This window comes from Euprymna scolopes, chromosome 22, assembly GCF_053919585.1.
Source record: "Euprymna scolopes isolate OS-2025 chromosome 22, ASM5391958v1, whole genome shotgun sequence".
Lineage (NCBI taxonomy): Eukaryota > Metazoa > Mollusca > Cephalopoda > Sepiida > Sepiolidae > Euprymna > Euprymna scolopes.
The window spans coordinates 14,374,989-14,400,432 of record NC_136503.1 but is presented as its reverse complement, the minus strand read 5'-3'; the positions used below and the strand labels follow the sequence as shown (position 1 = coordinate 14,400,432).

Sequence of the window (25,444 nt, the reverse complement as noted above, 5' to 3'; positions counted from 1 at the left end):
CTTTATTTCCGATTCTCACCGTAAGATATTTCCTTATGTTCTCTGTTGGTGAAGGGTCCATTTTTGTAGTTTTTATGTATCTCTTTTTTGCTACTTTTGCTCTGCAGTATGAGGCCTTGTATCCTGCTCGCTTGCATAGGTCACGTGTTATTTTTCTTTGGTACTAACATGCATTGTACCCATGAGGTCCTCCACATTTGCTACAAAGGGTCCTAGGATTTTGTCTATCCTGATAATTTTGTGAAGGGTTCTTTTTGCATCTTAGTTGGTAATTGCTGGTGAGCGGGTGTCCTTTATTTTTTAAGCATATCTTTTTAATGTGAGTGATACCTGCTTCCTCTATGTTTCAGAAATCTTGCTTCATTGCCCTGGACCGCTGACAATCTTCAGTCAGTTTCTGAAGCGTCAAATCAGGTTCTAATTCCAGTTTATTAAGAATATGACGTCTTATATTGGCGTCTTTTGTGGCTATCAAACCTTGTATGAATACTAGGCATTTGAAATTGTCCGCTATAATGACGACAACTTGAAATCGTCACAGTGCTTATTAACTATAGACGCAAAAGTCTATAGTCCTGACGCTCCTTATGTGTAAGATTCATGCATTTCCATCTTTTATGGAAAAGGCTTCTTTTTTGGACAGTATAACTATTAACAGTTTGACTGCCTCGTCAAACGACAATTCGTTGGTTTTTCTTGGTAAAATATAGTCCATGAATTTGTTATGTTCGGATGCACCCAACTTCTGTAGCAATAAACGAACCTTCTTTTGATCCGTTCATGCACTGCAAACAATCTTGAAAAGGTCTTCAAATCTTCTGAAGTATGCCTCAAACGTTAGGTCATCCTCAGGAGCATAGTGAAATCTATCAATAGCTGACCAGATCGCATTTTGGGAAAAAGTTGTGTTCGTTTCTTTTCCGCTGTCCTTATTCAATAAATCTTGTGTTATCAAATCTATTTTTTTTTATCTGACTGGTTTTGTTACTCTAAGTGTAATGTTCTAAATTCCAATATTTGTTCGTTCTGTAATTTTTTCAATTTCAATATTTGTCCGTTCATTTCTTTCTTTTCTCTTTCCTGTTTTTCCTCAAAGTATTTTATTAAATTTAACTGCTTCTCTTCGTTTTCTGTATTGCCAATTATTCTTCTCGGAACCTTCTTTCAAGTTCTAATTGTTGACTTTGTTGGAATTTCACCATTTCCAACATCTGTTTTGCAAAATCGTTCATTTTGTTTTTTGTTTTTTTTTGGGGGGGGGTAGAATTACTTAATATGACAAAATGAGTTTTTTCAGAAACAACACAATTCGTTGACTTACTTTTCCTATAGTACTACAGAAAAAAAAAACCTTTACAAAATTCGTACCTGGTTATTTAACGAATATTTCTTTCATATATTTATTTCTTCGTGTGGCAATTTTCCTGAGAAAATAATTCGGCGTTTGCATTTATACAGAAAGCAGTAGATTGTGTTTGCCATTTATCAGTTTTCGTAACGTGTAGATACTGCGTTCAATTCCTTGTTGATCCTACACATTTTCTCACCTCTTTTTCCTTTTTTTCGATTTCTGTGCGAAAAAGAATATCATTTTCTCGTTAACACTTTATTTGTGTCGTACTTAGCGAAATCGTTTTTTTTTTTCTTCTTCGACGTGCAGTTCGTCGACCAGTGAAAAGTTTATTCTAATCGGATTAAAATCCGATGTCTTTTTAATTTGTGCGAATACTCGCTTTAGCCAATAAAATAAAATATACTTTCATTTACTCGCGTAAGTTTTTCTTTTTTTCCAAACGCTAATGCCTTTAAATCATACGATGTATTAGCGAGACATGATTTTTAGAACGACAAAGTTTTTTCAACATTACTTGTATTTATAGAGATGCAAAAAAAGGTTTGTTTTTTGTACTTACTGAAAACTTTGTATCGTTGATTCAGTAGTAATAATTCTCAACGCAATTGTTTCATGAGTTCTGTTTCAACTCGCAGTTATGCTTTTTTGTAGTTTTTTAGCAGCAAGATAAGGCTTTTCACGACGTCTTTGTAGAATCCTTTTTTTGGCAAAAATCGAAGTCTTCTTTATCCCGTGTTTGTGGATTTTTAGGCTGGAATGTTGTTTTTCCCTCCAACGTTGATAAGTAGTTTTTCCCGTTCTTCATTGTACTCTTGAAAAGAAATACTGTGAGAAATTTTCCACGTACAACCGCCATATTGTTTTTGGCCGCCTACATGCTTTGTAAGTCGGTCTGTCATTGGTTTAATTTGAATGCGCCAAATCTTGTTTTGGTGCCAATTTGTATTCATGTATTATTTTTTCAGTCTGGGATTAAACACGGGAAACAGCAGACTCACAACAGCGGCGATTTACCTTCTTGGACACCAAACAGTGGGTGAACAAAGGACATTTCTCTAAATACAGAGAGAACATAATTGCTGAACTCATTCTACCCAATGAGGATATTCTGTGTTTGGCATGATATATTTGATTATAGGAATTTATTCCTATTTCTTCTAGAGACCACGAGGTCCCAAAATATGCCGTATTGGGCGCCAACATTCACACCGTGTTCACCACGTACAACATGGATCCTTCTAAAAGGAAACCCGAACTAACATTCCCATAAGTGAATCAAACTAAAGGCTCCATGCGTCTGGATAGCAAATTCAGCCACTGTTTTTGCAAAGGACTTGCCATGACCAAATAACTTTCATTTCTGATACATTGTGAATAAAATTTGAGTTTTAAAGGTATGGCTTTGTTTGTGGAATTTCATTTGCTATCTGCAGGGAGGAAATTGGGCGTGTGGGAAAGAAATTTCTTACAATACTTTTGAAGTTTCGAATTTACCCCGAGTGTAGGAGAAAATTATTTCAAATTTCCGCGTGTGTTCTTTTTTCTTGAATCCTTTTGGTCGTCAAATGTTTCCCAATGGCTGTTTTTTTAGAGTGAGTCCTTGCCCGAATATTCGTCATTCAGCTGTTGTAACCAATTGCAGATTGATCCGGGAAGTTCTTAAATCATCCTCGTCAGCTAGTTGTAGACCCGTGCTAGGGGTCACAAATGAAAGAAACCACAAGTAGGGTAAAGTGTATAAATATAACATGTATTTATCATAAAGAATACAGGAACCACTAAAGTGGTATGAGAGGAACGTGCTCGTAGCATGCGGTTAAACATGGTGCGAATGTCTCCATCTAGTCTCTGAAACCAGTGGTATTCATAAGACTGGTTGATTCCACTTAGTTCTTAAATAGGGGTGATGTGTCCTCCACAACATATACATATACACAGATATATATATATATATATATATATATATATATATATATGCATGCTTACGTGTGTGTGTGTGTGTGTGTGTGTGTGTGTGTGTGCGTGTGTGTGTGTGTGTGTGTGTGTGTGTGTGTTATGTTATGAATGATCCTATGTCGGACAGCAATTACATCATAGTATTAATCTTTGAGTCGGGTGAACAGTGCAGGCAGTAATGACAAAACATAGTCAAAACTGACATTTTAATCGATATAAAGCCTGGCCTTCTTCAGATGTATCCGCAAAGACCCGTGGCATAATTGATATTCTACTTGGTAAAATTCAGTTGTAAAGTTACACTCTTCTGGAGGTTGAACTTTCAATCCTTAGTGCGAGCGACACTAAAAAGTACAATTGCGAATGACTTGGGACTTCTATTTAGTCCTGGTTGACGGATCGAGAGCATTTTACCTCCGTGGATTAAATAAATGGTTCAATTTGAAATTCCGTGCAAATTCCCAAGTTCGACAGAAACATTCCAGAGTTTGACAAGATACACTTGAAAAAGGTCGGAGGTTACAACGATCAAAATATTGTGAAAATAACTCTCAATGTGGGGACAATAATCCAAAGAATCCAAATTATACGAGATAGTTTCCCAGTATGAATCATAGATATGATGCGGCCAAACCACAACGTATACGCTTAAATAGGTTAGGCAGTAAAGATATATAAGAGAAAATGAAAGCAATGACGTCATGTTTATCGAGTTAGCAGAGAACCAAACGTGTGAGATTCAGTGGACTTTAAGCCAATAGTGATGCAATAACTGAAAGGAAAACTTTGATAATCCCATTTACCTATGAGTATAGTCCAGATTATTAATTAGAAGTTAAGGTATGTTTAGTGTCTCTGTGGGAGTCTTTCCTAGTCTCACACAAAAACACGCGTTCACATCTCAAGCCATATTTCTTGTCATATACATACGCGCACACAAACATACGCGCACATGTACACACATGTACATTACATATATTCACGTCCGCGTATATACACTCACATTCACGTGTATACACACACACACACGCTAACGTATACACATGTACGCACACATACGCGCACATGTATGCACACATGGACAAAGTCACTTCCCTTTTCAAAGGAAATCTACACATGCGCAAAAGACCACCGGAAACAATTATAAAAACAAGAGCAATAAGCAGCATCTTCCTTTTCGGACCAGCTCTCAAGCTGAGAGGTTCGGCGAACCAGCCGCCTCCCTTTCGGGAGGCGCGTTCTCGCGCGCGTCACGTCCCCTGCTACTATGTATGGGGCACGAGCTAACAGACAGTATGTACACTTTATACGTTTTCTATCTCCATGGCCTGGATTGACTTTGTCTCATTCTCTCTCTATACTACAATAGACTTTCCTCGTCACCAGCTAACAGCGAGAGACGCACACCAAACTGGATTGACTTTCTCTCTTTCTCTCTCTACGACAATAGACTTTCCTTCTCACCAGTAAACAGCGAGAGACGCATGCCAAACTAAACACGTGTAGTACCCTTTTCTTTCACTTGTTTCTTCACGAAATAAATCCTAGTTCGTTTAATTCAAGTAAACGCATTGTTCGTTCCTTCCTCAAAGCAATTCATTTTTCCTTTCTCAATGTAAATCATTTCTCCTATTTTGTACGACTGAGGGATATGTATAATATATCCACCAGTCAGCTACATCTCTTTCGGGTGCGAGTCTTTTTTTTTTTTTTTTTTTCGAAAATAAACGGAAAACTAAAACTCATGATGAACCTCTTATTCTCCTTTTCTCTCCAGTTTAAAAAGTTATATCTGTCTAGCTAAACTGATGAGATGATCCTTGGAATGTAGCGACTACTAAATGAATATAAACAAGACAGTGAGCAGAGAAATAAGAAGGAAAACTATGAAGAGAAGCAAGCGAATAATCGTGCAGCATCAGAGTTATTCTTCGTTTTTCTCATTCTTCATTGTCGACTGACGCTGCACCATTCGCTTGTTTGATATGCTATTAAAAATAAAATTTCAAACTTTTATAAAATTAAAAAAAACAAAAAAACAAGCAGATGTCATAACATGAAAAACAGATTTTGCCAAACAACAATGTTTATGCATGCAGCAATTTTTTTTTTGTTTTTTTGTTTTTTTGTTTTTTTTTTGTTTGTTTTTTTTTGCATCAAATACACAAGTTGATTTTTTTCCACCATGTCCATTTTAACAGCAAGTCGAAAAGATGTTTATTCCCCACATCCAAAGGATTCTATTTTTTATTTAAAAGAAGTTGCAATGTGCACTACGTTGGGAGCACGTCGCAAAGATCGGAGATTCGTTTCAAACAAAAATTCGTCATGCAGCTATAAAGATACAGATAAACACAGTCGCGAAGCGCCCCATAAATGGCCGTTTTTCTTGTGCCTTATGTCGACTTATACGCAATTCTTAGTAAATTACTTTCATTTAAGATTTTAGCAAACCTTCACGTAAGTACCTGATGTTTTTCTAGAAAGAATTTGACATTAGAAAAATGTCGGGGAAACCGACGCCAACAATAGAATCAGCTGAGTCATACGATATGAATGAATTTAGAAGGGTTAAAAAGATGTCCCAAGCGTTTTATTAAACTAGTAATAATAACAAATAATTATTTACAATGGGTGTGTCTTTTTTATAGATTAAATAACCGCAAAATTGTTTACACTTCGAAAAACAAACCAAATAACACAACATACACAAAAGAGACACACCGACATACGAGATGCTTTCAATAAGTTTCAAGACATTTTTTGTACAGAAATTTAAAATCGTCGTAGACGCTTGAAAATTCAGTATGCTATTGCTATACATCTAATGAGATGGCTGACTAATTTTTATGATTTTAGGTTTTATTAACACCTACAGCAGGAATTTGAATACAGCCTACTAAAGCCTGATTGTAACAGCTGACGAATTTAAAAATGCGATCTGAACATAAGGACAGTTTACAAGACCGATATGCAATAAAATTCTGTTTTAAACTTGGAAAGAAAATGCCACAGAAACGTATGGAATGCTTCAGACTGCTTTTGGATCAACTTTTATGAATGGAGTATCAGTTTTTGAGTGGCATAAAAGATTTTTTTTTTTAAAGTAGGAAGTCTGTGAGGGATGATGAGAGGTATCGGATGTGTAAGGAAGTCATAATACTAGAGTGGATTAGCCAAATAAAGAATTTCATGGATAAGAACTGTCGTCTGTCTATAGAGACAATAAGTGCACAGTTTGATGTCAGTGTGGTAACTGTACACACAATTATTCGTGAGGAACTGAAGATATGGAAGATTTGCGTAAAGTTTATCCCAAGGGTGCCCAGATAAGATCAGAAAGAAAGACGCTGTCATGGCCCAGATGGGCATCAAAACAGTTCCTTGTCATCCTGATGTAATGGAATGGCCTAAAATCCCTTCATAGATGAAATGAACTATACCCTCTCACGTGACTGAGAGAGAAGAAAAAAGACAGGAAGAGAATAAGACAAAGATGTCGAGTAATTCTTATGTCACGTGTATGTAAATAACCCCCTTTGTCTTTCACCCATAACCCCGTGTTTCTTGCTGTATTCTTCTTTAAAGTAAGGATATAACAAATGGCGACAGGATTCGAACTCACAAAAACAGAACAGAAGCCAAAAATGTTGGAAAATAAAGAGAAAAATATACGGCACGGATAAAATTAACTACTGATAAAAAAATGCTAAGACATACTAAATGTAAGTAATATTGTTTTAATTCAGTCTGTTACGGTCCTACTGAAAAAAAAGAAGAAAAAAAGAGAAATTGACATTTTACGAAGCATTGAAAGGAACAATTTTTGAAAGTGTCCATTTCGAATTTCTTTTGTTTCATAAGAAGAAAAAAAATACGGCGGAAAAAAACACGTGTAGGATGGGTTTTAGTGTCAATTTCATGTGTGTTGCAAAAACCTTGTCTACAGAAGAATGTTTTTTTTGTGGTTAAAAAAAAACTATTCAGTGACTTTATTTAATGCTTTGTGCAGGTACTGTTAACCTTTTATTTTATTACCATGTTTAAAAAAAATCTTCAACATGGAACAATTAGCCGAGTTTACAAAAACGATAAAATTAGCATTGGCAGTGCAGTAAAGTCAGATGGAATTTTTACAAAAAGAGCAGTTAAAACAAAGTGACGTATTAAAAACAATATTAATAGAACAAAAAGAAAAAAGGATTGTTGGTTCACTCCAGAAGGAATTGCAAATTCGCTGACAGAATTTTTATATAAACCAACACGTGGCTTAACGTTTTCAGCATATTATCATAGATACGAAAATATTTTTCCAAACGATGTCAGGCCTGGTCGGATGAAGAAAAAAATATTTTACTGTTGCAAAAACTGGGTTCCCATGAAAATACCAAGTATACAAATTTTATACTCCCAAGGAAACTCGAAGATATTTCTTTTAAAGAGACTATATAAATTTTATCGAACATTTTCGGGGAACGGGATAGCTTATTTTATACTCGTTATAGGTGTTTAAATATTTTGAAACAAGATGATGAAGACTTTATCGCCTATGCTGGGAGAGTAAATGCCCAATGCGAGTTATTTAAATTGAAAGACCTAAAAGAGGACACGTTTAAATGCTTGATATTTGTGCAAGGGTTAACATCCTCGAAGGATAAAGAGTTTCGTTGTAGGATATTATCCATTATGAACCAAGACATAGAAATAACCTTACAGAAAGTTACTGAAGAATGCCAGAAACTGTTAAATTTAAAACAGGATAGTACTAATATCAAAGAGAAAAAATATTGACAAAATAGAAAGGGTAAAGCAAGGTGATCACTATGTAAAAAATACTGTAAGACGTGTGAAGGAAAGAATCACTTCACAAAAGAATGCCACTTCAAAGGCAAAATATGCTATAAGTGCGGGCGTAAAGGACACAAATCAACAGTATGCAAAAAGGAGAAATACTGTAAGCCTGAAATAAAGACCATTGGTTCTAAAAAAGAGTACATGTATGGTAAAAAAAGGAAATATATTGAAGTTAGAATCAAGGGCCGGAAAGTAAACTGTCTTTTGGATACTGGAAGTGACATATCCTTAATTGATGAAACAACATGGAAGAAAATTGGTTTTCCAAATCTGCAAAACACAAAGAAAATTGTCAGAGGGATGTTATAATTTAAGAGTGAATTTTATACTAATGTGACCCTGAATGAAACGACGTTAAAAACTAAAATGTATGTGATACCTGGAAAAAATTCCAATCTATTCGGTATAGATTTGATGATACTTTTCAATTTATGGGAGAAACCAATAAACTCATTTTGCAAAAGAGTAAATGTGACAGGATCTGAAAATCTCAAACTGCCAGGAATATTTGTTGGGGATTTGAAGAAGGGTTTTAAAAATATATTTTCTGAAGGTATGGGTTGCTGCACTAAAACGGAAGTGAAATTTGAACTAAAAGATGAAGCGAAACCGGTGTTTAAACCCAAAAGGAAGGTTCCATATTTGGCATTAGAAACAATCAAGAAAGAATTAAACAGACTCGCAGAAATCGGAGTAATAAAAAGTGGACTACTCTGAATGGGCATTACCCACAGTTTATGTGAAAAATAAAATAAATAAAACACAGGATGTGGAAATTTTTCGATGGAACTTAATGATTCCTTAAAGGATCATAACTATCCACTCCCTACCCCTGAGGAAATATTTTTTAAGTTAAATGGAGGAAAAATTTTCACAAACATTGACTTGTCAGAAGCATATTTGCAGGTCAAAGTCCACGAAGATTGTTCTAAATACCTGACAATGAATACTCATAAAGAATTATTTCCCCTAAAACGATTGCCATTTTGGTTGAAAGTAGCACCAAATTTATTTAAACAAATTATGGATGCCATGCTAGCAGGCTTGGATTTTGCAATGGCTTATTTAGACGACATTTTGATAAGAAGCAAAAATGTTGAAGAACATAAAAACCATATTCGTAAGGTATTTGAGAAAATAGAAGACTACGAATTTAAAGTTGCCCTCGAAAAATGTAATTTTGGTATGGACAAGATTGAATATTTGGGGCAAATAATTGGTTGGAAAGGTAGAAGACCTAACCCAAATAGGGCAGAAGCAATTAGAGACATGCCTAGGCCAGACAATGTAGTGAAGTTACAGTCATTCTTGGGTCTAGCAAACTACTATAATTCTTATATCCCAAATATTCATGAACTAAGAGTACCATTAAATGAATTATTGAAGAAGAAGAAGAAGAAGAAGAAGAAGAAAACATGGCTCTAGACAAAAGAATGTGAGGAAGCATTCCAAAAAATTAAAAGATGTTTATTATCGGATCTAGCATTAGCACATTAGGAACCGAAAAAGGATCTAATTGTAGCGGCAGATGCGAGCAAATACGGTTTAGGAGCGGTGCTTCTCCACAGAATGGAAGATGGATCTACTAAACCAATTTCTCACGCCTCGAGGGTTTTATTACCCGCTGAAAGAAAGTACAGTCAGATCAAAAAAGAGGGTTTGGCGATTGTGTATGCCGTGAGAAAGTTTCATAGATTCATTCATGGAAGATCTTTCGTCTTGGAAACGGACCATAAACCATTACTATCGATTTTTGGTTCGAAAAAAGGGATTCCTAATCATACGGCAAATAGATTTCAAAATGAAACATCTAGTAAAATTGCACATGCAGATGGTTTGTCGAGATTGATCCCCATTAAAATTGAATTTGAAGAAACTGTTATAGCAACACTAAAAGAAGAAAATGAACTAACATATATATTAATAAATACTGTTAGGGAACTTCCTGTTACACTTGAGGAAATAAAGAAAGCAGCTAAAACAGATAAATATATTAATAAGATAAAAAAAGCAAGTGGGACGAGACGAAAAGAATAGAAAAGGATTAAAAGTGTTTCCATTTTCTATGTGTGATGAAACTGATGTACGCAGACAGAGTGATAATACCGCAAGTATTGCAAAAGAAAATCCTAAAAGAATTCCACATGGGACATCCTGGAATCTCCAGAATGAAGGCCCTAATGAGAGGATTCACATACTGGCCTGGAATGGATCAGGACATTGAGGAAATGGTGAAATATTATAGAGGTTGCCAACTAGCCGCAAGATCTCCCCCCCCATACAGACGCAACCTTGGCCTAAAACAGATGTACCCTGGACACGCATCCATATCGATTATGCAGCACCTCTGAAGGGATATTATTACCTAGTAATCGTAGATAGTATGTCAAAATGGCCAGAAATTTTTAAATACAAACACTCTACAGCGGCAAACACAATAAAAGCTCTGGACGAGGTATTTAGTCGGTTCGGAGTTCCGAAAACAATTGTTAGTGATAATGGCACTATGTTCACAGGTCAAGAATTCAAGCACTACTGTGAGGCACTGGCCATTGAACACATTACAACACCAGCTTTTAACCCTCGATCAAATGGACAAGCAGAAAGATTTGTCGATACTTTTAAATGAGCTTTAAAAAAGAATAATAACATCGACATGGAAGAAAAAAAGCATTCAAAAATTCTTGGCGATATATAGGATAACACCAAATACAAATACAAATGCTAAATTATCCCCAGCTGAAATTATGTTTGCCAGGAAGGTACGTTTGGTGTTCGACCGGTTAACCCCAAGAGAAAAAGTAAAAAAAAGTATCAAGGATAATGTAAGGTACAAGACTTACAATGACCGGGATAATGTTTTCTTCAAAAATTATCCGGCAGTGAAGAGTTTTTGGGAAGAAGGCATAATCTCAAGAAGAATTAGGAGCATGGTTTACATTATAAAAGGGCAGACTTTTTTCCACAAAAAAACATATGAACCAACTGAGACCCCGATACATAAAAACAGTCAGAAACCAAGAGTTACCAATGGAAGTGTTATATGACATTTTCCATATACAACCTCCGAACAAGGAAGTACCAGTAACTCAGAAATCCAGTCACTCTCCAAAAGTAAAAAATCGCAAACACAAATGGTGAGGAGAAGTGAAAGTAAAAGGAAAAAGACCAAATATTTTGGACAAAGTCTAAAAAGGAAAAAATGGTAGAAGCAAAATTCTATGAAAGAATTTAGCTTGGAAGGAAGGTGATGTAATGGAATGACCTAACATCCCTTCATAGATGAAATGAACTATACCCTTTCACGTGACTGAGAGAGAAGAAAAAAAGACAGGAAGAGAATAACCCTTATCCCCGAGTGGCTTCTGGGCCTTGATAAGTGGTGACCTCCATGTAAAAAAAAAGAATAAGGCAAGATGTCGAGTAACTCTTATTATTCCCTTGTAAATAAACCTCTTTGTCTTTCACCCATAACCCCGTGTTTCTTGCTGTATTCTTATTTAAAGTAAGGATATAACACATCCCTATAGTCTAGACCTTGCTCCTGTGACTATTGGTTATTCCTTAAGCTCAAGAAAAACCTTAGAGGTTGTGGTTATGAGACAATTAAGGAGATGCAAGAGGCTGTGATGAGGGTCATGAACACGTTCATACAAGAGGAGTTTCACGAGGCCTTCGAGAGTTGTTGGAACGGTATAATCAGTGTGTTGCAATCGGAGGAGATTACTTTGAAGGGGACTAGAGTTTCATGTGTGTACTATCAATAAATGCCCATACGAAAAAAAGTCTAGAAACTTATTGAAGGCTCCTTTTATACACATCTATCATATTAGATTTAGATATTTAAAAGTTTAAAAACACCTTTAAATTTTAATTGCTGAATTATTTTATTTTTAATGTCAACGGAAATGTCGGATATTTGGAGGGAAAAAGAGCGCTCAAGAATCGTCCAAAACTAGGCGCAAATCAACACCGAGCGCACTAGTTTGCCCATGCAACTGAAATTGGCGAACGAGCGTAGCTGGTTCACGCTTGTATCTCACTTATATAGCGTCTACGAGCAATGCCTAATTCAAAATAAAAATTTCCGAAAGGCATAGCTTTTGGATATAATTATTTAGATATATATTATGTATATTTATATGTAATTCGTGTAGGCTGTACGAATAAGCTCAATCACTAAATGTTATTATCTACTTTGGAAAGTATTCGACACAAAAAGCATCTCCAGATAAATCCATCAATGGTCTTCCATGTAACCTGCCATTTTCAAGATTCTTCTCTGGATATTTCGTACAAGAAGCCTTTCATAGATGGCGGTTCACCTTTCAAATACTTATTCAATCTTCTAGGAGAGGTGAAATAATATAATTTAGAATACGCAAGATTCATTAGTTTTCGTGTTCCTTGAATAAATATCGTTTGCTGAACTCCAACATAGAAGCAACATGTCACCGCGCCCTATCCTTATTTATTTATTTTTTTTTTTAATAATTTCCATCGTCTGTTTTCAAAATCGGGAATAGTCGAAACTGCTTCAAGGTTCGCCATTCATGCTCGTAATTGCCTGCGCCACGACAACAATTCTGCGTGCCTTTTCATTATAATTGTATTATAAATAGTCGTTATTTTAACGACTAGTCGATAAGCAGAGATCAAACGACTTTCAGATTATTAGTATAAACAATAAACCATAAAATAAAGTGTTATATCGCACAAAAAAGAACGATATGACAAATAAAATGTAGATACCTACTTTATTAAGTAGTGTAAAAAGAACAAGACGTATTTACAATAATGCGGTTAGTACATGTCCATGTTAATAGAATACGAAATTTCATGCGTGCTCCACGCACCTTCTATATGTCTCCGGGTGACCGGAAGTCATATGGTACGAGTCACGCCACAGCACAAACCCGCTTAGCAACAAAATCACACCCCTTCACTGTTGAGGTCTCTAAATGCCAGAAATCTTTTTTTATTATTGTAATAGCTTCTTCCTTCGAACAGCTGAACTTTGAAATTTCCTTCCTGCAACCTGCTTCCCTGACTGTACTGATATGTAGAAGTTCAAATGTAGCATAAACCAACATCTTGTTAATCTTTCTTAGACATGGTCCAATCTTTCTTGACCCCCTTACATTCAAGCGGCTAGATGCCTTGTTTGAGATGGAGGTAAGTAAAAACAAAGCTACCAGAGTTTAAGTATTGAAAAGATAGATTTGTATGACTAGTTACAAAATAGAACAAAGCATAACCAACAGTTCCACCTCAGTTTCATGCATATAAAACAAACTTTAGATTCTTGGATAAGACAGAAATGCGTTGGGAATGAATGTTTCTGTTTAAAGAAAAATTAATGCAAGCTATTATATAAAAATTAAAAAAATCAACAGTAGATTCATTTTTTTTAGATTAAAGTAGATTTTTAGTGCAATGTAGACTACAATTAATTTTAACTAAGTCACTGCCGGGGGCATGGTAAGCTTCCTCCTAGTGCACGTCAATATTGTCTGACTAGAGCAGGCTATCAAGCTATTTCGGTGATCCTCATTTGTTATACGAGTAAAATTAACAGAAATTTTGGGAAATCTACCCTGTGCATAAAATAAAGGCTCAGTTCGAAATTTATCTGTATTTTGTTACTTAGATTCAGTAAATACCGAACATGGAAATATCAACATTTTAAGACGTTTAATTTTAAAATAAACGTCAAGTAAAACTTTACTATTATATAAAAGTCATTTCGCGTGTGTGTGTGTGTGTGTGTGTGTGTGTGTGTGTGTGTGTGTGTGTGTGTGTGCGTGTGTGTGTGTGTGTGTGTGTTCCTTTCTCATAGGTTCAGCCGTTTCAGAACCTATCTCTTGCAAATTTCACCCAAAGCTAATTTACATGTCCAGCAGTGCTCTTAGATGTGTTTTGCATAAGTATCGATAAGTATCGATAAGTATCGAGCAGCGAAAAAAAAATCCGATTTTAAAAATAGCTTTTCTCTCTTATAGATAAAAAGTATAATTTTTTACAGGGGAAAATGTTACGTCTAGAAGTGTAAGCCATGTTTAGTTTCAGAACAGTTTCCGATGTTTCGTTATTCTACACAAGTCCCGACAGTTGACTGGTTTGCAGTAGACAGTTCTCGAGTAGGAATCCACAGAGCAAAAGATTCTTCCGTGTCGAGACGAAAAAAAACAAACAAAAAAAACATGCGAAATTGCCACAGAAAGGTTTAATATTTATGGAGTAATTCTGTTTCTGATTGGTTGGTAGCAGAACGTGAATTAATTCGATTCGTCAGTTCCTACCAGCATCGTTTATAAATAGAATCTCCCGACTGTGCGGAATCATACCTCATTATACTCCTGTATGATGAGATATGTCTCCTAGTGGCTTCGGCTGCAAGAAAACAGGGTAGAAGTACTCATCAAGGATCCGTTCTTGACACTCAGCCCGACAGGTGAGGGGACAGGAACCGACCCAGCACCTGTCGGACTGAGGTACACCGCTTGGGTACTACCTTGGAGGTCCACCCTCCCAGGCCTTGCCACCAGGCTTTCCGGTGGGGCAAGTTAATTGCTTGTTGCCTGAGGCGCCCCTACTGGGGAATGCCGACGGGGTGCCCAGCCAATTTTTGTTGAGGCGAGAGTGTCCCTTCTTTAGGGGAGCTCGCCTGTTCTCCACCTTCTGGCCTTGTGCCACATTTTGCTGTGGTAGGCAGCAAATAAATATCTACCCCATTATACCACAATTATTGTAAAATTACGTTACGTTACGTTTCAGCAAATTATTTCTTCTTAAAAAAAAACAGATTTATTTTAATCTGGAGATATAGGTTAGTAGTAAAGCATTCGACTACAGATCGAATGATCCCCTGTTCAAGCCCGAGTGTCCCACACAATTTTATTTCAATTTTTTCACATTAATGAGTTCAATTTGCGATAAAAGAAGACGTGCCGTTTAAAATTGCCGTAAATCATTTCTTTGTTTGCATATTTAGAACTAAACATTAATCAGACGTGAATTTTCATGGACATTACTCATCAAGCTCAAATAGCGTGATATTGTAAATAAACACAGGTGGAATTTGATAAGCGACATTGTCATTATTATTATTTTATATATATATATATATATATATATATATATATATATATATATATATATATATATATATGTGTGTGTGTGTGTGTGTGTGTGTGTGTGTGTGTGTGTGTGTGTGTTTCGTGGTTTAATTTTAAATTCTGAAAAAAAAACATATAGAGGCATATATTCGATTTAAGAATTTATTGCTTCACAAAGGAATATATAGAAAGGGTTATTTTAATTTCCTTAATCCATGGATTTTCAACAATGGTTCATATCATCAGAGGAAATGAAATGCAGGTAGTAAAATGTTCAGCTGCGAATATATATATATATATATATATATATATATATATATATATATATATATATATATATATATATAAATTAGTCCACCGAGCAAATTATTCATCGTGATATATAATAATTAATAGAGAATTGATTCTATAATAATACATACGCAATCTGCATAAATTAAAATATCATGTTTAAGCGTATTGTACAAGCGGACAACACCATGCTGCCAGCTAGTTATTCTATAAAACTGAAACTCTTTATAATCGTACAGGTTTTGTTTCAAGATCTCCAAGAACAGTTCCATTGTTGAAGCGTCAATATGTCAGATCACGTTTGAATTATGTTAAAACATTTGGGGAGAACCCATAAGAATTTTGGAACAAGGTAATCTGGGCAGACGAGACAAATCGAAATCTTTGGAAGAAACACAGCAACTCAGGTATGGCGGAAAAAATGGCACCGTCTACAACAAAAAGGATACCATTCCTACAGTGAAGTTTGGTGGTGGTTCGATTATGGTATGGGTGTGTTTTTATCCAACGTTACTGGTGAATTAGAAACCATTAATGAATATATCAAGGATATTCTGGAGAAAACACCTCCGGAAATCTGATTTGTTGGGACATAATATCAATTTCATGTTCCAGAACGACAATGATCCCAAACATACTGCCAAATCAACCAAAGAATGGCTTAAAATAACGAAATTGATGTTCTTATTTGGTCCAGTCAGTTTCCAGACCTCAATCCAATTGAAAATTTGTGGAAAATATTAAAGATCAATGTTCACAAGAGGAATCCACAAAATGTTCAACAACTACAAGAGTTCTTCAAAGAAGAAGAATGGCGCAAAATACCTGCAAATCTTTGAAAGAAAAATACGTGTGCAACTTAGAAAGCAAATGGAAGCTGTTGAATGCAACAAAGTCCATGCAACCAAATATTAAATCAATGTATCCAATACTTTTGCGTTTGTTAATTTTTATTTTTCCTTAATTATAAACTTTCTAAACATTGATTTTTTAAATACTACCCCAAATATTAGTTAGAATAGTAATAGGAATATACTGACCAAATTTTAAGTAAAATCTTGAACCCTAATTAGAGTTATGAAGAAAAATTTAATGCATCTAATACTTTTGCGTGCACTATATATATATATATATATATATATATATATATATATATATATATATATATATATGTATATATATATATATAATACATATATTTGTTCTTTGTTCCTTAAAGCTAAAAAAATAATTGTTCATTAATTCAAAGAACAAAAACTTTTTATACAATAAAAACTTAACAATAAAAAAATAAAACAGTAAATTTCATTAAATTCTTACGGTAGGTTGATTTTTTTTTGTCCCCCGACAAATGTAAAATTCACCCTTGTCCGTTCGTCTGTCCGCACTTTTCTCAATAGCTATGACTTGGAATTTTTTAAAATTTTGCACAAACATTAAACATGATGAGTTAGAAAGTAACAGAACGGAGTTTCCGGGAAAACTCCAGTTGCGCCCCCGCATGGGGTGCCTTTCGGGTTAAAATGGCTAAAATTAACATTTTTGTGCTTATTAAAAAAAAAAAAATTGATGCCTTGGATTTTTATAAAACTTTCTGAAAAGTTGTAACTAACTGATTTGTATATACTTTTGTTTGTCTATACTTCGTGATAACTCTTGGGTGTACCCTAGGGGTTCTTTTAGGACTAATAAAAACACTCCATTGTTGGGACTATTTTACCATATGTCCAAAAGTTTCTGTGTATGTCTATTTAGCAGTTTTGCATGGTACTGAACTCAAATTTAAATATGTTAAGGCTTGGGGGCTTTTGAGGCTAAATGGGGGGGAGCATATGATAGACTTTGTCATTCCGTTATGTTGCAGAAATCAAATTTACATATGTTAAGGCCTAAAACTGCACCGTTTGTTTATTTTCACTAGGATTTGACGTCTCCTGGGGACTTTGGGGCTAAATTAGGGGGTGGGGGGCTGAACTTACTCATTTTTTATGCCTCGTTCACTATGCACTAACAGGGGACCATACATGCTTCACCTGTTCGTTTTTGTATTGACTTCCTTTTGCTCGGTATAATCTGGCGGTTTGCGTCGCCGCCAGGCGTTTCCGAACGAGACTCACAGAAATGCAGTAGTACTGTAATAATTTTAAAGAAAAACTTTCTAACATTTTTTTTTGAAAGATAATTTTTAGAAAAGTCAAAAAAAAAAAAAAAAAGAATTGTTTAACAAATTTTAAGAATGTATTTGTTGATGTTGTTGCTGGTATATATAGCACCAACACCACTGGTCTTAGAATAAAAGTTTATTGTTATTATTTTTTTTTTTTTAAGATAACGTTAACAAAAGTATAATACTTGGGCCAGCACTCACCATATTCTGGCGGTTTACGTCAGATTCCTAGCAAACCCAATTGGACAGTTACATACGCCCAGTTTACAAAATGTACTAGTAAAAAAAAAAAAAAAATTAGGTACATATTGTTTACTCACCGTATGACGACATTGCTGGTGGCATGCATCGAAAGCCGTAATTGTGCACAGTTATCTTGTTAACTTCTAAACATTGTTAGAAAGTCGGACTCATCCAGAGAATGACGTCATAAATGTGCTCGGAAACGTCAGATTTATATTGGAGCAATAAACCAATGAAATGCGACGTCGAGCAAAACAAAACGTATGACATACTTCCGAAAAAGAAAAAGGAAAAAAGAAAAGAAACTGTTAACATGTTTCTTAATGTTTGATCCTTGAATTGCTTCTCTCTGCTCATAGGTTCTGTGGAGGATTAATTCATTGAATGGGGCATCTGCATCACGAAATTGACGACGGGTCCAACGAGACAATTTTTATAGGTATTTGTTACCGGTCATAAACAACGTAAAGGTGTTTAGAAAATGGGCACACTTATATTAAACTTCACCGTGTGACCCATCCAGCCCACGTAGAGAGGCAAGTAAATAAATTGTTTTACAAATTGTTTATTATCAAGCATTACATTTCTATTTGTATTTACACACACACACACACACACACACACACACACACACACACACATATATATATATATATATATATATATATATATATATATATAATTTACCTTTTACTTTTGATTCTTAGTGTTTATTCAGGTAAAGGCGGCAATTAAAAGTAAATAAAAATTGGTAAATTTTTACATTAGGCGACTTTCATAGATTTTCTACTATGCTTATTCGAGATATAAAGACATACTGTAATTCATTGACCGCCATGTTTGTACGCGCGTGCGATAAACAAATCTACTTATCTGCGACCGATACTGCCACCTAGCGGAAACAAATTCACTTTTTTTCACAACCGAGAGATTAGTAATGTGCATCTGCAAGATTTAAATGAGATTGTCTTATTCAGCATAGTCGAATTTTTACATTAGGTCCACCGCCATAATTTTTAACATGGGGAGGTTGGGGGTGTTTATTCCGAAAGGTTTTTTTATTTTTACACGGTGGTCACCACGTATCAAGGCCCGGAAGCCACTCAGGGATAAGGGTTATTGCAAGTACAGTACGTTAGCGTGGAGATTTGATGAAGTGTTTACTTAAGGGGGCGGTTCGTTAGGAATTTGTTAACGTTGGACTTGAAGACATCCAAGTTGTAGTCAGTTGGGAAGCAGGCAGACGGAACGGAGTTCCACAGGCGTGCAGTTCTAAGAAAGAAGCTTTGTTCATGGAATCCACGTTTTGATTTAGGCACAGATAAAGAGTGGGGGAAATTTTTCACAGTGGATTCAGCTAGACGGGTGTTTTTCGTGAAAGATTGGCGAGGGGGGACCAGAGATTGGAGTTCAGACGAGCACCTGCCATGGAAATAACGATAAAACAAGGATAGGCTCGTAACGTCTCTTCTGTGGGAGAGAGGTTACAGGGTAGAGAAAAGGGCATCGCCCACTAAGCCACGAAGTCTATTTTGTACTCTGTCAAGGCAGAATAGGCTGTTTTTAGCAGCTCCTGCTCAGATATGGCAACAGTATTCCATCCTTGGAATAAGCTGTTCTTAAAATCGGGAGGTTTGGAGTATTTATTCCAGAAACTGTTCTTAACATGAGGAGGTTGGGAGGGTTTATTCCGAAAACCATTATTAACATTTTTAAAGAAAATTGTGGAGGTGGATCTATTTGTTTATCGCGCATGCATACAAACATGCCCGCCAGTGAATTACAGCGCATAATGCAAGTCTTTATATCTCGAAAAGTACTTGTCGCTGCAAAATTTAAATGAGATTTTCTTTTTCAACATAGTTTAAAACTATAAAAGTCGTCATTTTAAATAAAATTTTTGGTCCTGGATATTACCTTAAACTATATCCAATGGCGAGACCCCAGCTTGCGGGCTTTGGGGAGTGTGGAGCTATGTGTATTAGAAATTTGGAGGAATTTTTGACACCCTAACAGAAAACTGCAAATAAAATATAAAAAACTCGTAATTTCTCTTTTTAAAGTGGGTTGTTTATTTTCTGTATGGAATATACTTCCAAAATAAACTATTAAAGTTGTCTTAAAAATAATATGAATATTATTTTTTATTTTTTAAAAAACAGTGTCTACAAAATGTTTACAAAATGCCGGCGTGCCTTCATGCAGCCATTTTTTTACGTAATAAAATCAACAGAATTTTACGAGTTAAATATTTTTCAATTTTTAAACTTTAAAAATCTACCAAAATTTTTCTATTGGTTCAATTTTTTACGATATTTTCAGGGTCAATTTTATGCTCTTTCCAATAAACTAAATATTATATTTTAAACAAAAGTTTTTTTTTCAAATTCACCCCCCCCATTTTAAAATGTCTATTAAAATTTTAATAATTAATTTCTGTACCGAAGTTTTATATATCAAAAATTGAAGATAAAAGATCAATAAAGAAAATATTCTAATTTAAAACAAAAAAAAGAATAGTTTTTTTGGAAATTTACCTGTAAAGTCCAAAGTGTAAAACCTTTTTTTTTTTTAAAAACATGTTGATTATTTTTTATGAAAGCTCATGTTATACTTATATCGGCAAGTAAATATTAGATGCTGACGGCAAATTTTTATATTTCATTTAATGTTTTCTTTTTTTAGATATTTAAAAAAAAAATTCAGTCGATAAAGAAGTATTAAAATATATCCATCAAAAACTCGTGTATTTCATTAAAAGAATTTTTTAAAAATCGATGAAGTGAATTTTTTGTTTTAAGGAAAAAATTTATAAGTGAATGTGCGTTTCTTTTTAACTACGGAGGGCGAAAAATACTAATTTTGGTTTACACATGCAATAAAAAAGAGACATTATTTATATCACTTTGACGAATCCATATTTGATAAATTTCATATTAGCAGCAGCAGCTCTTTAAGCTTGCCGCAAAACACGTTACGAAAATGCGATTTTCTACGACCCTCGCTTTAAAGAATCCCTTTATTTAAAAAAATACATGGAATTTAAAATATGAATATCGATAAATTCTTAACAATGAAGAATGGAACAACCCATTTAATAGTATTTTTTTTAGGTAAGTGATATTTTGGCATTTATATATATATATATATATACATATATTTATAAGCAAGTCAAAATATGTTGATTTTCTTCATATTTTTTTAAAAAACCGCTTTAAATTAAAGGAGGCTGCCCTATCAGCAGGTGCAAAGTACTAGGGCTGCTGTATTGCCATTTGGTGAATGGATTCTGGACCATGCAGTAGCTTCTGGTGGGGCTTCTCGATGCCATATTAGTGGGTAATTGTTACGGCTTTACCTTACACAAAAAAAAAGTTCTTTGTTTCTTTTTCTCTCTTAGTTTCCCCTCTCTGTCCTGCTCTAAGCAAATCTGACGACCTAGTCCATAAATTACAAAATTCCATCATGAGTAGTTTAAAGAAAAAATGCACGATTAAACCCGGTTCTCCAACTTCCTACTACCATGTCTCCTTCTCCAACATCAGAGGTCTACGTTCTAACCTTCCAGAGGTTGAAACCCAATTACAGGAGATTAAACCAGACCTTTTATTTTTAAGCGAAACTGGCATTGGACAGGCTAATTCCCTAGAAGAGTTCGCAATTAAAGGATACTCTAACTTAACTTCTAAATCTGACCCCCCAAGATCGCCATGGGCATGAAATATGTGCCTATATTAAAGATGGCTTTCCATGTGGTAAGGGACATCTCCAGAGAAGATCCTAACTTACCCTATATGTGCTTCCGGGTTGCTTTAGCTCACACTACTGCATTTATATTTACTCTCTATCGCCCCTACAACAGCGGAGTTACTATCTTTAAAAGCATATAAGAGAAAATTGACCAAGTCCTATCTGCTTATCCTTCAGCTAACATTCACGTATGTGGAGATTTCAATGTTCACAACGTCGAATGGTTGACCCACTCAAACAAGACCGATGATGAGGGGAGGTTCTGTCATGATTTCTCCATTGCCTATGACCTCACTCAGATTGTTCACGAACCCACCCGTGTGCCCGACAATGACGGCCAGTATGCGAGCCTACTAGACCTTTTTCTCACAACTTGCCCTGAACTATGTTCAGTTTCTGTTCTGTCGCCTCTTGGATCTTCCGACCACTCTGTTGTATCAATTAAGATAAAAATGAAATGTAATAAGTCCCCAGACGTACCTCTCCATCGTACAGTATATCGATACACTAAGGCTGCCTGGGATAGCTTCCGTACATTTATATCTGATCTACCTCTGCATTCCATGTTTAAAAAGGATGTGTCCTCTATAGTATTAGACCTGACGGAATGGTTAATTGTAGGTATTGACCGTTTCATACCTTCGAAAAAGTTCCAGCAAAAACCTAACAGCCAGCAATGGTTCTCTTCCGAATGTGCTACTGCCATTGCGCACAGAAATCACTTTTTCCACTGCTTCCAACGTAATAGATGTATGGAAACTAAAGCCGCTTTCAGGAATGCCAGCAACTATTGTAAGAAAGCAATAAAGAACGCAAGAGAGTTGTATGCTCAGTCCGTCAAGTCCAAAGTAGCTGAGCAGCGGCTTGGTTCCCACTAGTTTTGGCAAATAGCAAACAAAATCCTGAACAGAAGCGTGTGCTCTATTCCAACTATCATCAATGGACCTGAGGTAATCTCGTCAGCATCAGACAAAACCAAACTCTTTGCCAAGAACCAAGGCCGCCAACCCCCAATATTTCCTCCTGTATCAGAAAACACACTATGTGATATACATATATCTGTACGTGATGTTGCCAAGCTAATCAAAAACCTTGATTCCAGTAAAGCAACCGGCCCTGACGGTATTCCAATTATAGTACTCAAAAAACTTTAACCTAAATTAGCGCCCATACTTACAAAACTGTTTAAACGTTGTCTTAAGGAGAATATCTTCCCATCACTCTGGAAAATCTCATCAGTATGCCCTGTATGTAAGAATTCAGGTGATCGCTCATCCCTCTCTCAGTACAGGCCAATAAGTCTCCTGTGCGTCATGAGTAAGTTGCTGGAATTTGTGTTAAATACAGAAGTAATCTAACATCTCAACAAAAATAGCCTTCTTAGTGACACTCAATATGGTTTCCGTTCTGCTAGATCTACAGCAGATGTGCTTACAGTTATATTTCATAGGATTAGCAAATCTCTCGACGGAGGCCACCTTTCTAGGGCAATTGCTCTTGACATATCTAAGGCCTTTGATAGGGTATGGCATAAAGGTTTACTTCACAAGATCTATGGTATGGCTGGAAATGTCTTCTCAATTATTAAATCATTTGTTTCTGATAGGTTCATAAGAGTAGTAGTTGAGGGGCAAAAATCAGAAGCTCACAGTATTAATGCTGGAGTCCCTCAGGGGTCCATCCTGGGCCCAACTCTCTTCCTGATCTACATTAATGATCTTCCAAATCACATCCTTACATCATTTGTAGACATTTATGCTGATGACACTACCATTTATGGTAGCACATCTAAGACAGTAAACAACCAAGTTCTCTCCGATTCTCTCTCCTCTGATCTTGAGCACGTGGTACAATGGGGAAAGGAGTGGCTGGTTACTTTTAATGCATCTGAAACCAAGCTTCTCTCTTTACATCATCAACATTCTGATCCACATCTGGCATCAATTGAAATGAATGGCTCTCGTCTTCAGGAGGCCTCAAGTTTTTACAAGCTTCTGGGCTTGACCTTTACTCCTGATCTTAAATGGAACACGTACATCAAATCTGTTGCCAAGACTGCTGGAAAAATGGTCAGATCTTTCTATCGATCCAGTAGATAACTAACTGCTGATTCAATTCTCTATCTATATAAGAGCCAGGTACGTCCAAGGATGGAATACTGTTGCCACATATGGGCAGGAGGTGCTAGAAAGGACTTGTCCTGCCTTGATAGAGTTCAAAATAGACTTCGTAGCCTTGTAGAAGATATCCTTTTCTCTTTCCTGCAACCTCTATCTCACAGAAGAGATGTTGCGAGTTTGTCTCTGATGTATCGTTATTTTCATGGGAAGTGTTCGACTGAGCTTCAGTCTATGGTCCCCCCTCACCAAACTTTCACAAGAAACACTCGTTTAGCTGAAAACACTATCAATAATTCCTCCCACTCTTTATCTGTGCCTAAACCTAAACGTAGATTCCATGAACAAAGCTTCTTTCTTAGAACTGCACGCCTGTGGAATTGTCTTCCGTTTTCCTGCTTTCCGGCTGACTGCAATATGGTTGTCTTCAAGTCTTACGTAAACAAGTTCTTGATGAGCCATTCCATATAAGTTAACAAATTTACCGAATTTCCATTACTAATGATTACTATATTGTTCAATTTCTACTGTACACTCTTTAATCTTTATCCTCGAGTGGCCTCTTGGCCTGATAATGTGGTGATGCCTGTGTAAAAAAAAAAAAAAAAAAATTGCATAATTTGCTATTTAACCTATTATTTTTAAAAATTTTGGTCTTTGCTCCTTTAATTGAAAAAAAAAAGGGTTTGAATTACATTTTTCAAGTAGTTATAAGCTTCGAAAAATAGTAACTTGAATTATTAAAGTTCTGATCATCATTTTTAATGGTCACTTTCTGATACACCTAGTGTGGAGCCACCCTTTAATTGCCGTTGCTCCCAGGTCCACTCTGACCCGGAGTGGTAGTGCCTGTTAGAGTCCCAACTATGGGTTAAATAGAAACCGACTTGAAAACAACAAATATATTCTATTAAAAATTTTTCTTCAAAATCTTTGGATTCAGCATTAAATAACCTGAAAAGGGTTGATATTCCGTAAAACAAAAACAACCAACCAACCAACCAACCAATCAACTAAAATTGTGGAAGTGGACCAAATGTAAAAAAATAACAGAAATTTAAATAAAAGTCTGTATGATGTACATATTCGTTACAAACGAAGATGTCATATTCCAATAATCACGTAAATCGATCAAGTATTTTCTCTAAAACTAAGATCAAAATTTACGATTTTTAACAATTTTACTATTAAACTGCATTGAACGTAAGGCTAAGTTTTTATCTCTCAATTTCGATTTGAGTTGTCTCTCCTTTTTTTCTTTCATCGGAGTTAATCATGGCGGACAAAAACATTACGACTTGCTTGGTCGTAACACTTGATTTTCTTGAATAAAAAAATACTTGATCAAATTACGTGAATATTTAATCTTTGTTCCATGTGCCGCCATAAGTGCTAATCTTGCAGTGTCAGAAATCGCCATTAAAAATATGTGATGAAAACTTGAATAATTAGACGTACTAACTTTAGGAGCTTATAACTACTTGAAAAATGTAATTTAAATCGTAAATTTTTTTTCAATAAAAGGAGCAAAGGCCAAATTTGAAAATAATAACAGGTTTAACAGCAAAATATGCAATATTTGTTGTTTTTGTTT

The 25,444-nt window shown here is 35.4% G+C and overlaps 2 protein-coding genes across 2 annotated transcripts in view; one reads left to right on the top strand and one right to left on the bottom strand.

The window, feature by feature from the left end:
• LOC145243905 (sperm microtubule associated protein 2-like) overlaps positions 1 to 18,214 on the bottom strand; it is a 94,565-nt gene extending 76,351 nt beyond the window's left edge. Inside the window, exon 1 of the mRNA XM_080107015.1 lies at positions 18,061 to 18,214. Coding sequence (XP_079963141.1) covers positions 18,061 to 18,085 — 25 coding nt within the window. The 5' untranslated portion in view covers positions 18,086 to 18,214. The remainder of the gene's footprint in view (positions 1 to 18,060) is intronic.
• A 79-nt stretch (positions 18,215 to 18,293) lies between these two features.
• The window catches only part of LOC145243903 (nicotinate phosphoribosyltransferase-like), a 328,038-nt gene continuing 320,887 nt past the window's right edge, over positions 18,294 to 25,444 (top strand). The window contains exon 1 of the mRNA XM_080107013.1: positions 18,294 to 18,519. The gene's annotated coding sequence lies outside the window, so the exon portion shown is untranslated. The remainder of the gene's footprint in view (positions 18,520 to 25,444) is intronic.